We start from the raw sequence: 12,604 nt of genomic DNA, 5'->3' as shown, positions 1-12,604 counted from the left end.
GAGAACAAATTCAGAGCTGTCTATATCCTTCAAGGCCTCACCTAGCAGCATATATCACAAACAATTATTTACATAATTTTTGTTGTCTATGTTTTCTACTTGTGCATTATTTAATCTTGTTTATGTCGTCTCACTTGTTCATTAATTAATTATCTATCTTGATAATCAATTTTATGACAAGCTAGAACATCCATACATATAGTTATCCAATCATCTATTCAATTTTAATTAATTAATATCCTTTTCAAAGAAAATTTCATATAGCTAAATCAACTTTAAACTTCTTTCCATATTTGTATTCCTTTATGAGCTAACACCGAAAAAGTTGTTATTTGTATTGTAACGCATGCATATCAAATAATTATTATTCCTTTACCTTTTAAAACACTTAACAAGCTTAAAGCTTTGTACATACCTGACAGATTGATTTGAGAAGATGAATTTTAATTCAACTACTTTTGACCGGTTAGAAAAATGGGAAAAGGAAAAGTTTAGAGTTGTAGAGAGAAAAAGTTGAAAGGGATTTGGGAAAAAAATAATAGAAAGTTTTTGGGCTTTTTCTTAGGGTGGGAAGAATAGAGCACCAATATGGAAAATTTAGAGCCATTTTAGAGATTTTTTTATATAATAAATTCTATAGCACTTAATAAAAGTTATAAAGTAAATTTTCAATATTTATTTTATAACTTCTTTACAATTACGCTATCCTAAGTATATATTTATTTAGCATTTTAAAAAAATGTCATAATATAATGTTATAATATGGGCGCCAATCTAATGAAATTTGGCGCCTAAAAAAATTTTTTTTAATGATTTTTTTTATTTCTATAGCATTTTAAAAATGTTATTATTTGTTTTTTCCAATAGCTTTTACAAAAAATGTCATAAAAACTATTAAGTAACAATTTATTTTATAATTTTTTTTACAAAATGCTATGCTAACTAACGTTTTTATAACTTTTAAAAAATATGTCATAATAGTAATGTTATACATATAATAAAATTTCAGTTTAATAGCAGTTTTATGAAAAATGCTATAAATATAAAACTGCTATAAATTGTATGATTGTGATGACATTTGATATAAAACGCTATAAATTAGTGATATAATAAATCATATTTGTTGTAGTGTGAAATCATGAATCATTAGTAATTTAGGATCATTAAGAAATTAATTAACTCCAAAGCTTTTACGCTTTAATAATCAGTGGTATTATGCATGATTATTACACTTGAATTCTGATTTCAATAGCTTATAAGTTGGGGTTGTTGACATCAAATTAAAATATTTAATTTTAAGGGTGCACAATAATCTTATTTCCCCAAGACTAAGCAACAGGTTATGTAGTAATGGGGATTCCGGCGATTAGTATAATCAAGACAATGTATTTGTTTCAAGTTTCTTCTCGTTGAATTGGACTTAGTTACCCTTAATTAGTCTGAGAACTTGTAATTTCTTTTAGAAGTTAGCATTTTGAAGCAAAATTCCTGTGAAAGAGTAGGGGTATTCATATGTATGATCATTATATTGATGACATGTAGTGTTTCTTCGAACTGCACTTGTAATTTCTTTTAGAAAGTTAGCATATATTTTGAAGCAAAAATTCTCTGAAAATTTAAAAAAAAAATGATTTTTTTTTTTTGGCAGCTTTTATTGCCCGATAGAATTCAAGCCACAGGAATTTTCATTTTATTATTATTTTCTTTTTCTAGCTTATTTTTTTTTTCACTTTTGCATATGGATCATTCTGTTTTAGAAAAGTTTTGGAGCTGGAGGGCAAAACATGCATCGCATCTAGGGTTTATCCAACCGTAGCGGCCTTTATTGATCCCCATTTGTACGCATTCAACAATGGGACTTAGACTATTACTGTTGACAAACTTAACGTATGGAGCACGAATAAACCAGTGAAGATGAACTCGTGAAAGGTCATGTGCAACCTAAAACATAATTTTATCAGGTCTTCAGATATTACAAAAATTTTTAAAAGTAGGTTAAAAAAACAAAAAAAAAAAATACACACAAAGACAATCGCAGTTGAATCAATATCCTGAAGCTACAAATTAATATTATTTTCAATAGCCGTTACTTCTACTATCATTATTATTATTATTAATTATTAAAATAAATACAAATAATTTCCCTACTAACTTTATTTTATGGTAATTTTATTTTGAAAGGCTATTTATGGGCTTAAGCGGTTATTACTCGACTAAAATTTAGAGATTCGTTGGCCCGATCTCAGATGGGCTCTTGCATGGCCTTAAGAGACCGATAGTGGGGGACGACTGGGGGGAACGGGGGACTGGGGAATATGCTAGAGCTTTGAATCGCCCACAAATTTCTATATAAATTAGTATGATATTAATAATGAGATTGTTGCGTATTTTTAGATTTAAATTAATAATGATAAGGCTATTGTGCAGTGTGCACCCTTAAATTTAAATATTTTAACCTCTACCATTAGTATAAATAAAATTTAGTGTATAATTAATTAATCAATAAGCAGAAGATAATATTGAGGCCGCATATAAAATTTGGCTAATGGATATATTTTTATTTTTAATTAATTGATTAACATTTTCGTGCAAAAATTTATTGGTAATTAATAAGAGTTCAACTAATGGAAAAGGATAGAGATTTAAAATAAGTTGATGAATTCAAATCAAATGAAAAAAAAAATTAAAAAATTCAATAAAAAAGAAAGAGAGGTATTGATCCATTATAACTCTTTTTAAAAAATTTTATGTTAATAAAATCTAACTGTGCACATTTGATACAACTCAAATAGATTTTTTTTTTTTTTGTTGACAACGAGAGTGTGAAATTTTAGAATACATCAGAGATAATACAAATAATTAATATGTATATGGCTGTGTATTATGATGATTATTTAAATTAAATACATATACGTCGTAACATGATTCATTTGTTTATAAATGATATGATCCCGCTGATATATTTTAAAATTTTTAATTGAGCAGCAGCCACAACTTGTTTCCAAATATATTCTAGTTGATTATTGCCGTAGTAGTCGAGTCATTTACAACACAGTCCGGATTGCCAACGCTGCGCAGAGAGTTTCTTTCGAAAATCCGGAACCCCATCTTGACTTTGTTGAAGGGTTTTCTACATTTTTGTTTTTAATATATAAACACACGCACACGGGGTTATCAATAAATATATATATACACACAGACGGTTATTATTATTATTATTTTAATCACACAAGGAATTGACCCAGATTAAAGATTATAATATTCTAATTCCGCCGTTTGGACTTTGGAATAGCCTCAAATTAAAAATTTCAGTATTTGAAAAAAAAAGGGGGGGGGGGGGGGAAGTTCTAATAATAAGCATGAATCAACAGCAAATGGATAACTCGAACAATTGAAAAAAGAAAAAAAAAAAAGAAAAAAAACGAGGAAACGAACTCTATTACATATATGTACAAAAAATGATATCTCATTATCTCTGGAACTGAAAGCAAAGCTGATGATGAGAATCAATAATAAGAATCTTTTTGTTTTAGCAGTGTACAAATAAATGAATCAATCCGAGAACAAAATCCCAATAAATCGGTAAATACAGAGGGCTGAAAATGAAATTATAAAACCAATTATCTAAAAGGCTATAGACTAATTACTAACAATGAAAGTAACTAACTAAGCGACCCATAACTTCAAATCATCCCCAGTAGGCATCAAGTTCAAATCCAAGCACAAAGCTCTTTTACAACTATTGGATTTCTTCAGAACGGGGAGCTGCAAAAGAGGACGAGTCACCAATCCATCGGCGGCGGCGCCCATGGCAGCTGCTGCCCTGTGTCTCCTCATGTGACCGCCGAGCGCTTGCCCAATAGCAAACTCAAGACCACAAATCGAACACTCGTGCGTTTTAGGCTTCTTGGGGGAAGCTGGTGGCATCTGGGCTTGATCAAAATCTTCCCCTGATGAAGCCATCGTCATCAGCTTCGGCTTCTTGTGACTTGCTCTGTGGCCGCCTAAAGCTTGGAACGATGGGAACTCTTTGTTGCATGTTTTGCATGCAAATACACGCTTTCCCTGGTCTGTTTCGCCAACTTTTGAGAGCAGCATCAAGCAATTTGCGGTGTCAATGGCTGCCATTTCTCTATCTCTCTTCATCACAGACTCAAATATGAATGAGCGAATGGATGAATACGGACTTCTGATTTGAGATTTTTTTTTTTCCGAATGTTTTGCTGTCTCAACTGTCTTTTGTTGAATGTGTGGAATGGGAATGTGATACTAGCGGAGGTGGTATATTTATAGTTAATTTTTTAGTTGCTAAGTATGACCTTCAGGTGACTTTGACTAAAATGGCGGACATGGCCCATACTGAATTGGCGATCAAGGTTGGTCTTTTCGTGTAATTTTGGTGAAGGGGAGGGTCGGTTGCGGGGTCGTGACGTTGTTGCCGTGACCGCGTTATTGCTGTACGAACTTGTCAGGAAAGTCACTTTAGGCGAGCAGATTGAAGTCGTCTTCGTTCGACACTTCTAGTATGTGAATCTCTGACTGTTCTAGATGCTTTTTCTATTTATTCGCATTGAAGCGCGTGCAAAACACATGCTATCCAATTTCAGTTGGAAGCTGGAACCATTGTTTTGTCTCAGATGTTAAGAACTTACAACACCGATATTCAGCCCACAATAAGCACCACAGTAAGTCCCGAACGGTGCGTTTTATTTGTAATATAAAAGGGCACTGTTTGAACAAGCAAACACACTGCACGCGCATCTCATCTCACGCATGCATCACTCTCACTCATGCATTTCACACCAAGCAACGAGTTCAATTGCAGCCAGTTCTTTGCCATCTTCAAGCTCTGCTCTTCATCGTGGGATTGCTCTGTCTTTCAGTTTTCTCTCTTTCTCTCTTTCTCTCTCGAGCGTGGGTCTCTCTTCGGTTGTGGCTCTCTCTCTCGCCTTGGGTCTGTCTTCGGCAGTGGCTCTCTCTCTCACCGTGGGTCTCTCTCTCTCGCCTTGGGTCTGTCTTCGGCTGTGGCTCTCTCTCTCACCGCGGGTCTCTCTCATCCGGCCTCTCACTCATCTCGCTGCTCTCTCCTTCGACTTTCTCTCGTCGTGGATCTCTCTCGCGCATCTCGTTGGGTTTCTCTTTCTCTGTCTGCCCTGTAGATAGTTGTAGCCGTCGTAATCAATTCGTGGAGGTAATTGGTTTAATTAATGCCCAATTTTGGTTGTAATAATTCCGAATGTGTGAAGATTCAATTGTGAAGTCAAATTTTTATATATTAAATCAATTGCGCAATAATCTTAAGGGTATCAATTGCGCAATAATCTTTATATATTAAATCAGCATCCATTGGAAAATTAATAAGCACATTGGGTTATATATTAAATAAAAAATCACTAAATTCCAATCAAAGGCATCTCGTATGCTGCAAATTCTGCTGGTATATATTAAATTTGTGTTCACAATTTGCATCACTAGTTAGTTTAGTTGTGTGAGGTTGTGCTGAATTATTTGTATTTTGTTACTTTCATTTTGTCAATGTGAATTATTTCAATTTTGTAGAAATAAATAATATGGAAAAAGACATCGAAGTTGAAGAGTTGGAGAAATTTGAGGAGAACGATGAGCCAATAATTGGGATGTCATTTGATAGTGATGTTGATTTGTTTATTTACTTCAAAGAGTACGGTAAAAGAAAAGGGTTTCCGATTTTGAGGAGAACTAGTAGAAAGGATAGTGATGGGATTCTTAGAAATGTGACTTTTGCTTGTGGGAGAAGTGGTGAAACAAGAAGCAAATCTGTGAATATTTTAAAGCCCCAACCTAATGCAAAAACAGGCTGCAATGCTAGATTGGGAGCTGGTTTAGGGGATGATGGAAAGTGGACAATTCGAAGCTTAAATCTTGAACACAACCATGTGCTGTTAACTCCAACCAAATCCAAGTATTTTCGGTGCAATCGTAGCCTCAATACATATGCAAAAAAAAGGCTTGATGTAAATGATCGAGCAGGAATCAGATTATGTAAGAATTATCAATCACTTGTTATTGAGGCTGGTGGTCATGAAAATGTGACATTCATAGAAAGAGATTGTAGAAATCATGTCCAAAAAGAAAGAAGATTGCGGCTTGGAGATGGGGATGCTGCTGCTCTTCAAAACTATTTTATGAAAATGCAAGTAGAAGATAATAGGTTTTACTTTAGTATGCAAGTGGATGATGAGGGACGATTAAAAAATGTTTTTTGGGCCGAGCCAAGGAATAGGGAAGCGTACAAGGAGTTTGGAGACGTTGTTACATTTGACACCACGTATCTTACAAATAAGTATGATATGCCGTTCGCTCCATTTGTAGGAGTTAATCATCATGGGCATTCTATTCTGTTTGGGTGTGGATTGATTTCACACGAAGATATTGAGACATTCACGTGGTTATTTCGAACATGGCTATCTTGCATGTCTAATTTAGCTCCTAATGGAATCATTACAGATCAAGACAGGGCAATGAAAGTTGCAATTCAGAATGTCTTTCCCAATACTCGACATCGGTGGTGTTTATGGCATATAATGAAGAAAGTTCCAGAGAAGCTAGGGGGTTATAAAGAATATCGTAACATAAGTAATGTCTTGCATTGTGCTGTTTATGATTCCCAGAGTGCTACGAAATTTGAGGAAACTTGGCACCATATGATTACAGAATATGATTTGGGGGATAACGAATGGTTACGAGGCTTATATGACGAGAGGCATCATTGGGTACCTTGTTATCTAAACAATACGTTTTGGGCAGGAATGTCATCTACTCAACGTAGTGAAAGCATGAATGCATTTTTTGATGGTTATGTTAACTCAAAGACTACTTTGAAGCAGTTTGTAGAGCAATACAGTTGTGCATTGAAGAATAAAGTTCAGAAGGAAGTTGAAGAAGATGTCAGGTGTCTTTCCCAACAAATGCCATGTGTAACCGATTACGCAATGGAGAGGCAAGTTCGAGATGTGTACACTATTTCAAAATTTCAAGAATTTCAGCAAGAAATGATTCGGAAAATGTATTGCGAATATGTCAATTCTATGGGTTGTGAAAATATTGTTAGAGAGGATGTCAAAGTTGGAGAGGGTAAAAAGAGAACCTTTTTTGAAGTTTATTTTGAAAAAGAAAATGGTGAAATACGTTGCAGCTGCTCAAGGTTCCAATTTAGAGGTATTCTTTGTAGGCATGCCATTGCAATCATGATCCGCAATGACGTAGAAGTACTTCCAGAAAAATATATTTTACGAAGATGGAGAAAAGATGTGTGGAGATGCCATAGTAGAGTGAAAACGAGTTATGAGCTTCATAGCTGTACGGATGAGCAAAAACGATATGAGAAAATGTGTGCTACTTTTGCGGAGGTTGCAAATATGGCTGCACATACTATTGAAAGCTCTAATCTTGTTTTCAATTGGATTGAGAATGTACGGGGGGATTTATCAAAGGCAATTCTTTGCGGAGATAATGAAGTAACTGTTGTTACAGGCCAAGGAAGTTGTAGTGTGGAAGTAGAAACAGTTAGAGATCCAGCAGCTCGGCGTCGTAAAGGTCGACCACCTTGTCAAAGAAAGAAATCTAATAAATTTTCAAAATCTAAAATAAATTCCTCACGTTCCAATGCAAAGGTACTTTTAAAATGTATTTTGAATTTAATTAAAGTTAAAAAATTTCTAACATAAAAGATGTTCAAATGTATGTTTTGTTGACTTTACAGGATGGACAGGTGAATGAGCAAGTGCCGACTGTGGTCCCAACACACGAGAACAATGTTGTAACGGTAGGTTTTATGGAATTCAAATGCATGTCGTTGATTTTTATTACTTAATCATAGACGTTTTTCTAATATATTATTGATCCACTGTAGGCATTTCAAAATCCTGAAGGAAGTTATATTGATATGAATATGTACCCACATGGAGTTATGGACTATTATAATGTAAGTTTTTCATAGTATGTGTTATGATTTTTTTATTATCTCTTCATTTAATGTATGTTTGTTTTAGGGTCTTATGAGCTTACCTCATATGGTTGGGGATAATGTTTATCTAACACCTACACAAAATTCTTGTACGGTAAGTGGTGATAAATTTAGTATTTATTCATATTATCTACTTTATTCTCTTTTATTATAACAAAATATTTAATTTTCTTTTTAATAGGAACCACAATTCCAGCAGCCTGGACATTTTCAGCAGCTACTCTTTCAGCAAGATAATGAATATGAAGTTGATAAGGAGTTTCGAAGTGATTTCGTAGAATAATCTTGTTTTTGTTCTTGCATGTTCCTTTATTAGATTTATATGCTACAGCTGTGTTATTATTTGGTCATGTGCTATTGGATTGGAATTGAGGGAGATGCTGCAAATCTGTTATTCCTTAATTGTGTGCTACTGGAATGGTGGATGGATAAATGATATTCTGTTATTTTTTAATTCTATGCTACTGGAATTCTGATATTCTTTAAAGTGCAGAAATTGTTTTATGTTATTCTGGAATTCTGGATGTATTCTATGCTACTGGAATTCTGTTATTCTTTAAAGTGCAAAAATTGTTATGCTACTGGAATTCTGGAATTATTTAAAGTGCAGAAGTGCATAAATTGTTATGCTACTGGAAAGTGCAAAAATTGTTTAAAGTGCAGAAGTGCAGAAATTCTGTTATTGTACTGGAATTCTGGAAAGTACAGAAATTGTTATGTTACTGGACTTCTGGAATTATTTAAAGTGCATAAGTGCATAAATTGTTATGCTACTGGAAAGTGCAAAAATTGTTTAAAGTGCAGAAGTGCAGAAATTCTGTTATTGTACTGGAATTCTGGAAAGTACAGAAATTGTTATGTTACTGGACTTCTGGAATTATTTAAAGTGCAGAAGTGAAGAAATTGTTTAAAGTGCAGAAGTGCAGAAATTCTGTTATTGTACTGGAATTCTGGAAAGTGCAGAAATTGTTATGTTACTGGAATTCTGGAATTATTTAAACTGCAGAAGTGCAGAAATTATTATGCTACTGGAAAGTGCAGAAATTGTTTAAAGTGCAGAAGTGCAGAAATTCTGTTATTGTACTGGAATTCTGGAAAGTGCAGAAATTGTTATGCTACTGGAATTTTGGAATTCTTTAAAGTGCAGAAGTGCAGGAATTATGTTATTGCTTTTTATTTGGTCAAAATATTATAATTATAAATGATTATATTTGGCTTTGCAACAGAGGAAAAATTAATTGATTCAAAGAAGCAAATGACACAGGAGTTATGGACTACCAACAAATTTATTGCAAAAAAAGGAATATCATTTCCCCATCAATACCAAAGTTATCTTAAAAACTGGTTCAACAAGTCATTGCACTAACAATACATTAATTAATTACACAACTTAAATATAATACATATTAAAAGAGTTATCATTATTTGCGGGACGTATGTTACAAGAACACTTGGTTGTTGTCTTCGCTGAAATTCTTGCTCAAGCAACTGAAATTTAAGAGATATGCATTCGATTTGATGGCCCAACTTGCGGACTTCTGCTAACAACATGTCAATTTTATTCTGATTTATAATACGATCTTCCATCCCTCTAAAATCATTACATTCACTGCTCTTCCAATCATCATCCCATTCAAAAGCCCCACATCCTTTGCACTTCCAAAACCTACGATTCGGATTTTCTTTTGTTCGTGAAGTTCGCAAGACCTTATTGTTGTTGCAGCATTTATCACAAGCTTTCAGTTGTGTTTGAATTTCGTTTGTGCTTGAAGACATAATGATTGAACAAATTCTGTTCAATATACACTTCAACCCAGATTCCTTCCAGAAAGAAAAAATGGTAGCCAATATATTAAAAACCAGCTTATTGATTTTTTTTCTCCCCCCCAAAAAAAGAAATACATCTTACTGCATTCATTCAGCTCAAATAAAATTATTTAATTTCAACTACAAAGAAAACAAAAAGAAGAAAAATATGGTCAAATGAGAAGAATGGGCATGGCTCTGTTCTTAGAAATGAAAGTGAATTGATGGAGTTGACTAGTTGGGGGTTAGTGTAAGTAACTTTAGACCATCAGCACTTGCAGGATTAGTGTAAGTAATTAAAATATGATGTTATTTTTTATTATCTCTTGTAACTTAAAAATAACTACGGGATAGTAACATAATGGCTAAAGATCTTAATGTTTCAAAACCTTAGTTGCACTATTACAACTCCATAATTAACTTTTTATTTTTCCTACCTGATTTAACATATATATTTGTTTTCCAGAGAAGTATTAAAATATGGTGACTTGATAAACTCAAATATCATGGGTAGAATGTTACTCTACGGCTTTTAACTCAAGTGGGTTGAGTCATGCTGGAGGTCAACCAAAACCCAAAATGTGGAATGAAGAATACTCAGCTCCAAACACACAGCTGACATATGCTTCAGCAGACTCTCGCACTAACTTAATGCGTGCATAGCTTTTTAACATAAATTCACTTCAGGAATAGCTAAAGCTATAATACTTTTAACCTTGATTCAGGACATAAAACCCCAAGCTTAAACAGATTGGTTTCAACTTGCATGACTAACTTCAACACGTGGAGAAAAAATTTCTAATATGGTAAAATTAGAGATTGGAAGTGTTTTTGTCTGTGCTTACTGTAAGTGAATTACCTGGGGGTTTTAAAGGGCTGAAAGAAATTTTTCTTTAGTTCAAAGCTTTGAGTATGCATACTTAATAATCTAGCAATTATTACTTACCAGTATATCAATACAATATTTTCATCTTTTAGTCCTATAACTTGTTGTATTTGTTAGAAATCATGTCAATACGGAAATCTAAATCAAGGGCACTGCAAAATTTCACACATCCGTCATGTAAAACAAAAGGGCCTTCCAACTGAACTAAAGCTATTTTTCCTGCAATTATGACCCAGCAAACATGAGAGGAACTAGGCAATCACATTTACAATCTTTACTAACTGATGTGATGAATAATCGAAATAAACTAGCTTTTGGATAATGCTATCACTCTCTACTCATCTTCAAACATAAAAGAACAAATTTCAAACTTAAATCTCTCTCTATCACTATGAACAGTTGCAATTTCACCCCTTCCAAAAGAAAATCATCCTTGTCCGGTAACACACAAATAAATAATTCACAATAGTCAATGACAAGCAATACTCACGAAATTTGCCATTACCTACACAATTTGAGAGCAGCAGAGACGATAGAGAAGAGAGAAAGCAGACCCACGGTGAGAGACCAACGACGAGAGATCCACGGCCAGAGACAAATGCCAAGCACCACCGCCGAGAAAGTTTGAGAATAGAGACGACAGGGAAGAGAGACAGCAGACCCACGGCCAGAGACCAACGCCGAGCACCCTCAGAAGGTTTGAGAACAGTGAGATTTCTGTGAGAGCAAATGGAGAAAAGTTGTGCGTCGCGTGAGATGGATTGCGCGTGTGTTGGGATTGCTATGTGTATTACACGTGAGTTGGCTCATTTTATAGTATGTCCAAAACGCACCGTTTGGTGCTTATTGTGGTGCTTAACGTGGGAAGAATCTCATTTTCCAAGAACTTATTATCAAAGCAGTCTCTGCAGTTTGAATAGATAACTATCATGCCTACAAGTTAACCACTTCAATCAAATTTATCCACACCATGAAGCCACCTAACTCCGTACAAATTTAACAGATTCTCACACTTTTACCATTATTCTTTGTTTAATGTACAAAAATTCAAAGAATCAATAAACTATTGTGATGTACTATTGGCAATCAAATAGATTTTCAAACTTTTTAATTTGTTTCAAAGTATATTAATGGGCCAACTATTATAAGTTTCTAATTCTATGTATATTTTGATTTTTAAAATTATCATGTCATGTATTTTATTTTAAATATATATATTTTTTAATAATTTCAATCATTGGTCTCCTATTTCTATTTCAAAATTTACATTCAAAAGTCCAATTAAATTTCTAGAACAACTCCCAAAATACACATGGAAGGACTTGAAGCATTATCCACTTGAGTGAAAAAGCATATCACTTACCCTTATCTCATTAGGATATTTTCATTTATAACCCTCATTAAAAGAGTCTTGTGATTTAGAATTTGTAAACAGTCCCTTGAGATTTTCAAGTAATTTTACTTAATTAACCAACCAAGTTTGAATCTCAAAGAGGTAGTGGCTAAAAAAAATTAGTTTGTGCTTTGTCTATTCTTACCTTTTTTTTGTTTTAAACCAAAAAAAAAAAAAGATTTACTGCTTGCAAATAGAGTAAGATGACAGTGATAAATTTGAGATAATGATAAATTTGTTGACCTATTTGTAGTTTTATGCATATACAAGGATAATATTGATAATTACCCGTTTAGTACCTCAATTTATCCTTTGGAAGCGCGTGGGTATCAGTCAATCCGAAAGCGAAAGTGAGAAAGTGCGTAAAACACTAGCACGGGTCGAGGTTAAGGAAACTTGCACGCGAAGTCTAAACTGGATCCAAGTAACGTCCTTTCTTCGCAAGTCACAACTGTAAATTTACGCGGTCCACTATAGTACAACTAGCAAGTTCAGTAGCAGCTTCCTAATTTCA

General features: G+C 33.8%; 2 protein-coding genes and 1 long non-coding RNA gene across 4 annotated transcripts; 1 reads left to right on the top strand and 2 right to left on the bottom strand.

Moving 5' to 3' along the window:
* Positions 1-3,627: 3,627 nt before the first annotated feature.
* Positions 3,628-4,278, bottom strand: LOC102624071 (zinc finger protein ZAT12). Its single transcript, XM_006488199.4, has one exon. It carries the CDS (start codon positions 4,144-4,146, stop codon positions 3,667-3,669), a length of 480 nt encoding a protein of 159 aa, XP_006488262.1. The 5' UTR covers positions 4,147-4,278; the 3' UTR covers positions 3,628-3,666.
* A 393-nt stretch (positions 4,279-4,671) lies between these two features.
* On the top strand, positions 4,672-8,483 carry LOC127899208 (protein FAR1-RELATED SEQUENCE 5-like). Of its 2 annotated transcripts, XM_052432507.1 has the most exons (6): positions 4,674-5,191; positions 5,560-7,652; positions 7,742-7,804; positions 7,892-7,963; positions 8,031-8,099; positions 8,187-8,483. In XM_052432507.1, the coding sequence occupies exons 2-6, from the start codon at positions 5,571-5,573 to the stop codon at positions 8,286-8,288; spliced, it is 2,388 nt and encodes a 795-aa protein (XP_052288467.1). In that variant the 5' UTR covers positions 4,674-5,191; positions 5,560-5,570; the 3' UTR covers positions 8,289-8,483. The 2 variants fall into 2 exon arrangements, with proteins under 2 accessions (XP_052288468.1, XP_052288467.1); XM_052432508.1 differs by lacking the exon at positions 8,031-8,099 and having other exon boundaries at positions 4,672-5,191.
* Positions 8,484-9,272: 789 nt separating this feature from the next.
* Positions 9,273-11,775, bottom strand: LOC127899209 (uncharacterized). The gene is made up of 2 exons (XR_008051170.1): positions 11,203-11,775; positions 9,273-9,826 (listed from the first exon to the last, which is right to left on the bottom strand). It is a non-coding gene; the product is annotated as an uncharacterized LOC127899209 (long non-coding RNA).
* Between the last annotated feature and the right edge of the window lie 829 nt (positions 11,776-12,604).

This window comes from Citrus sinensis, chromosome 8 (assembly GCF_022201045.2).
Source record: "Citrus sinensis cultivar Valencia sweet orange chromosome 8, DVS_A1.0, whole genome shotgun sequence".
NCBI lineage: Eukaryota > Viridiplantae > Streptophyta > Magnoliopsida > Sapindales > Rutaceae > Citrus > Citrus sinensis.
The sequence above is the reverse complement of the archived record's forward strand: the minus strand, read 5'-3'. Positions and strand labels throughout refer to the sequence as shown.

What these genes read in the sequence shown, in the direction of transcription:
- LOC102624071 (XM_006488199.4), bottom strand. Translation starts at nt 4,146, where the DNA reads ATGAAGAGAGATAGAGAAATGGCAGCCATTGACACCGCAAATTGCTTG.
- LOC127899208 (XM_052432507.1), top strand. Translation starts at nt 5,571, where the DNA reads ATGGAAAAAGACATCGAAGTTGAAGAGTTGGAGAAATTTGAGGAGAAC. An exon ending in CCTCACGTTCCAATGCAAAG is followed by an intron (nt 7,653 to 7,741) that starts GTACTTTTAAAA and finishes TTGACTTTACAG; the next exon opens with GATGGACAGGTGAATGAGCA. An exon ending in ACGAGAACAATGTTGTAACG is followed by an intron (nt 7,805 to 7,891) that starts GTAGGTTTTATG and finishes GATCCACTGTAG; the next exon opens with GCATTTCAAAATCCTGAAGG.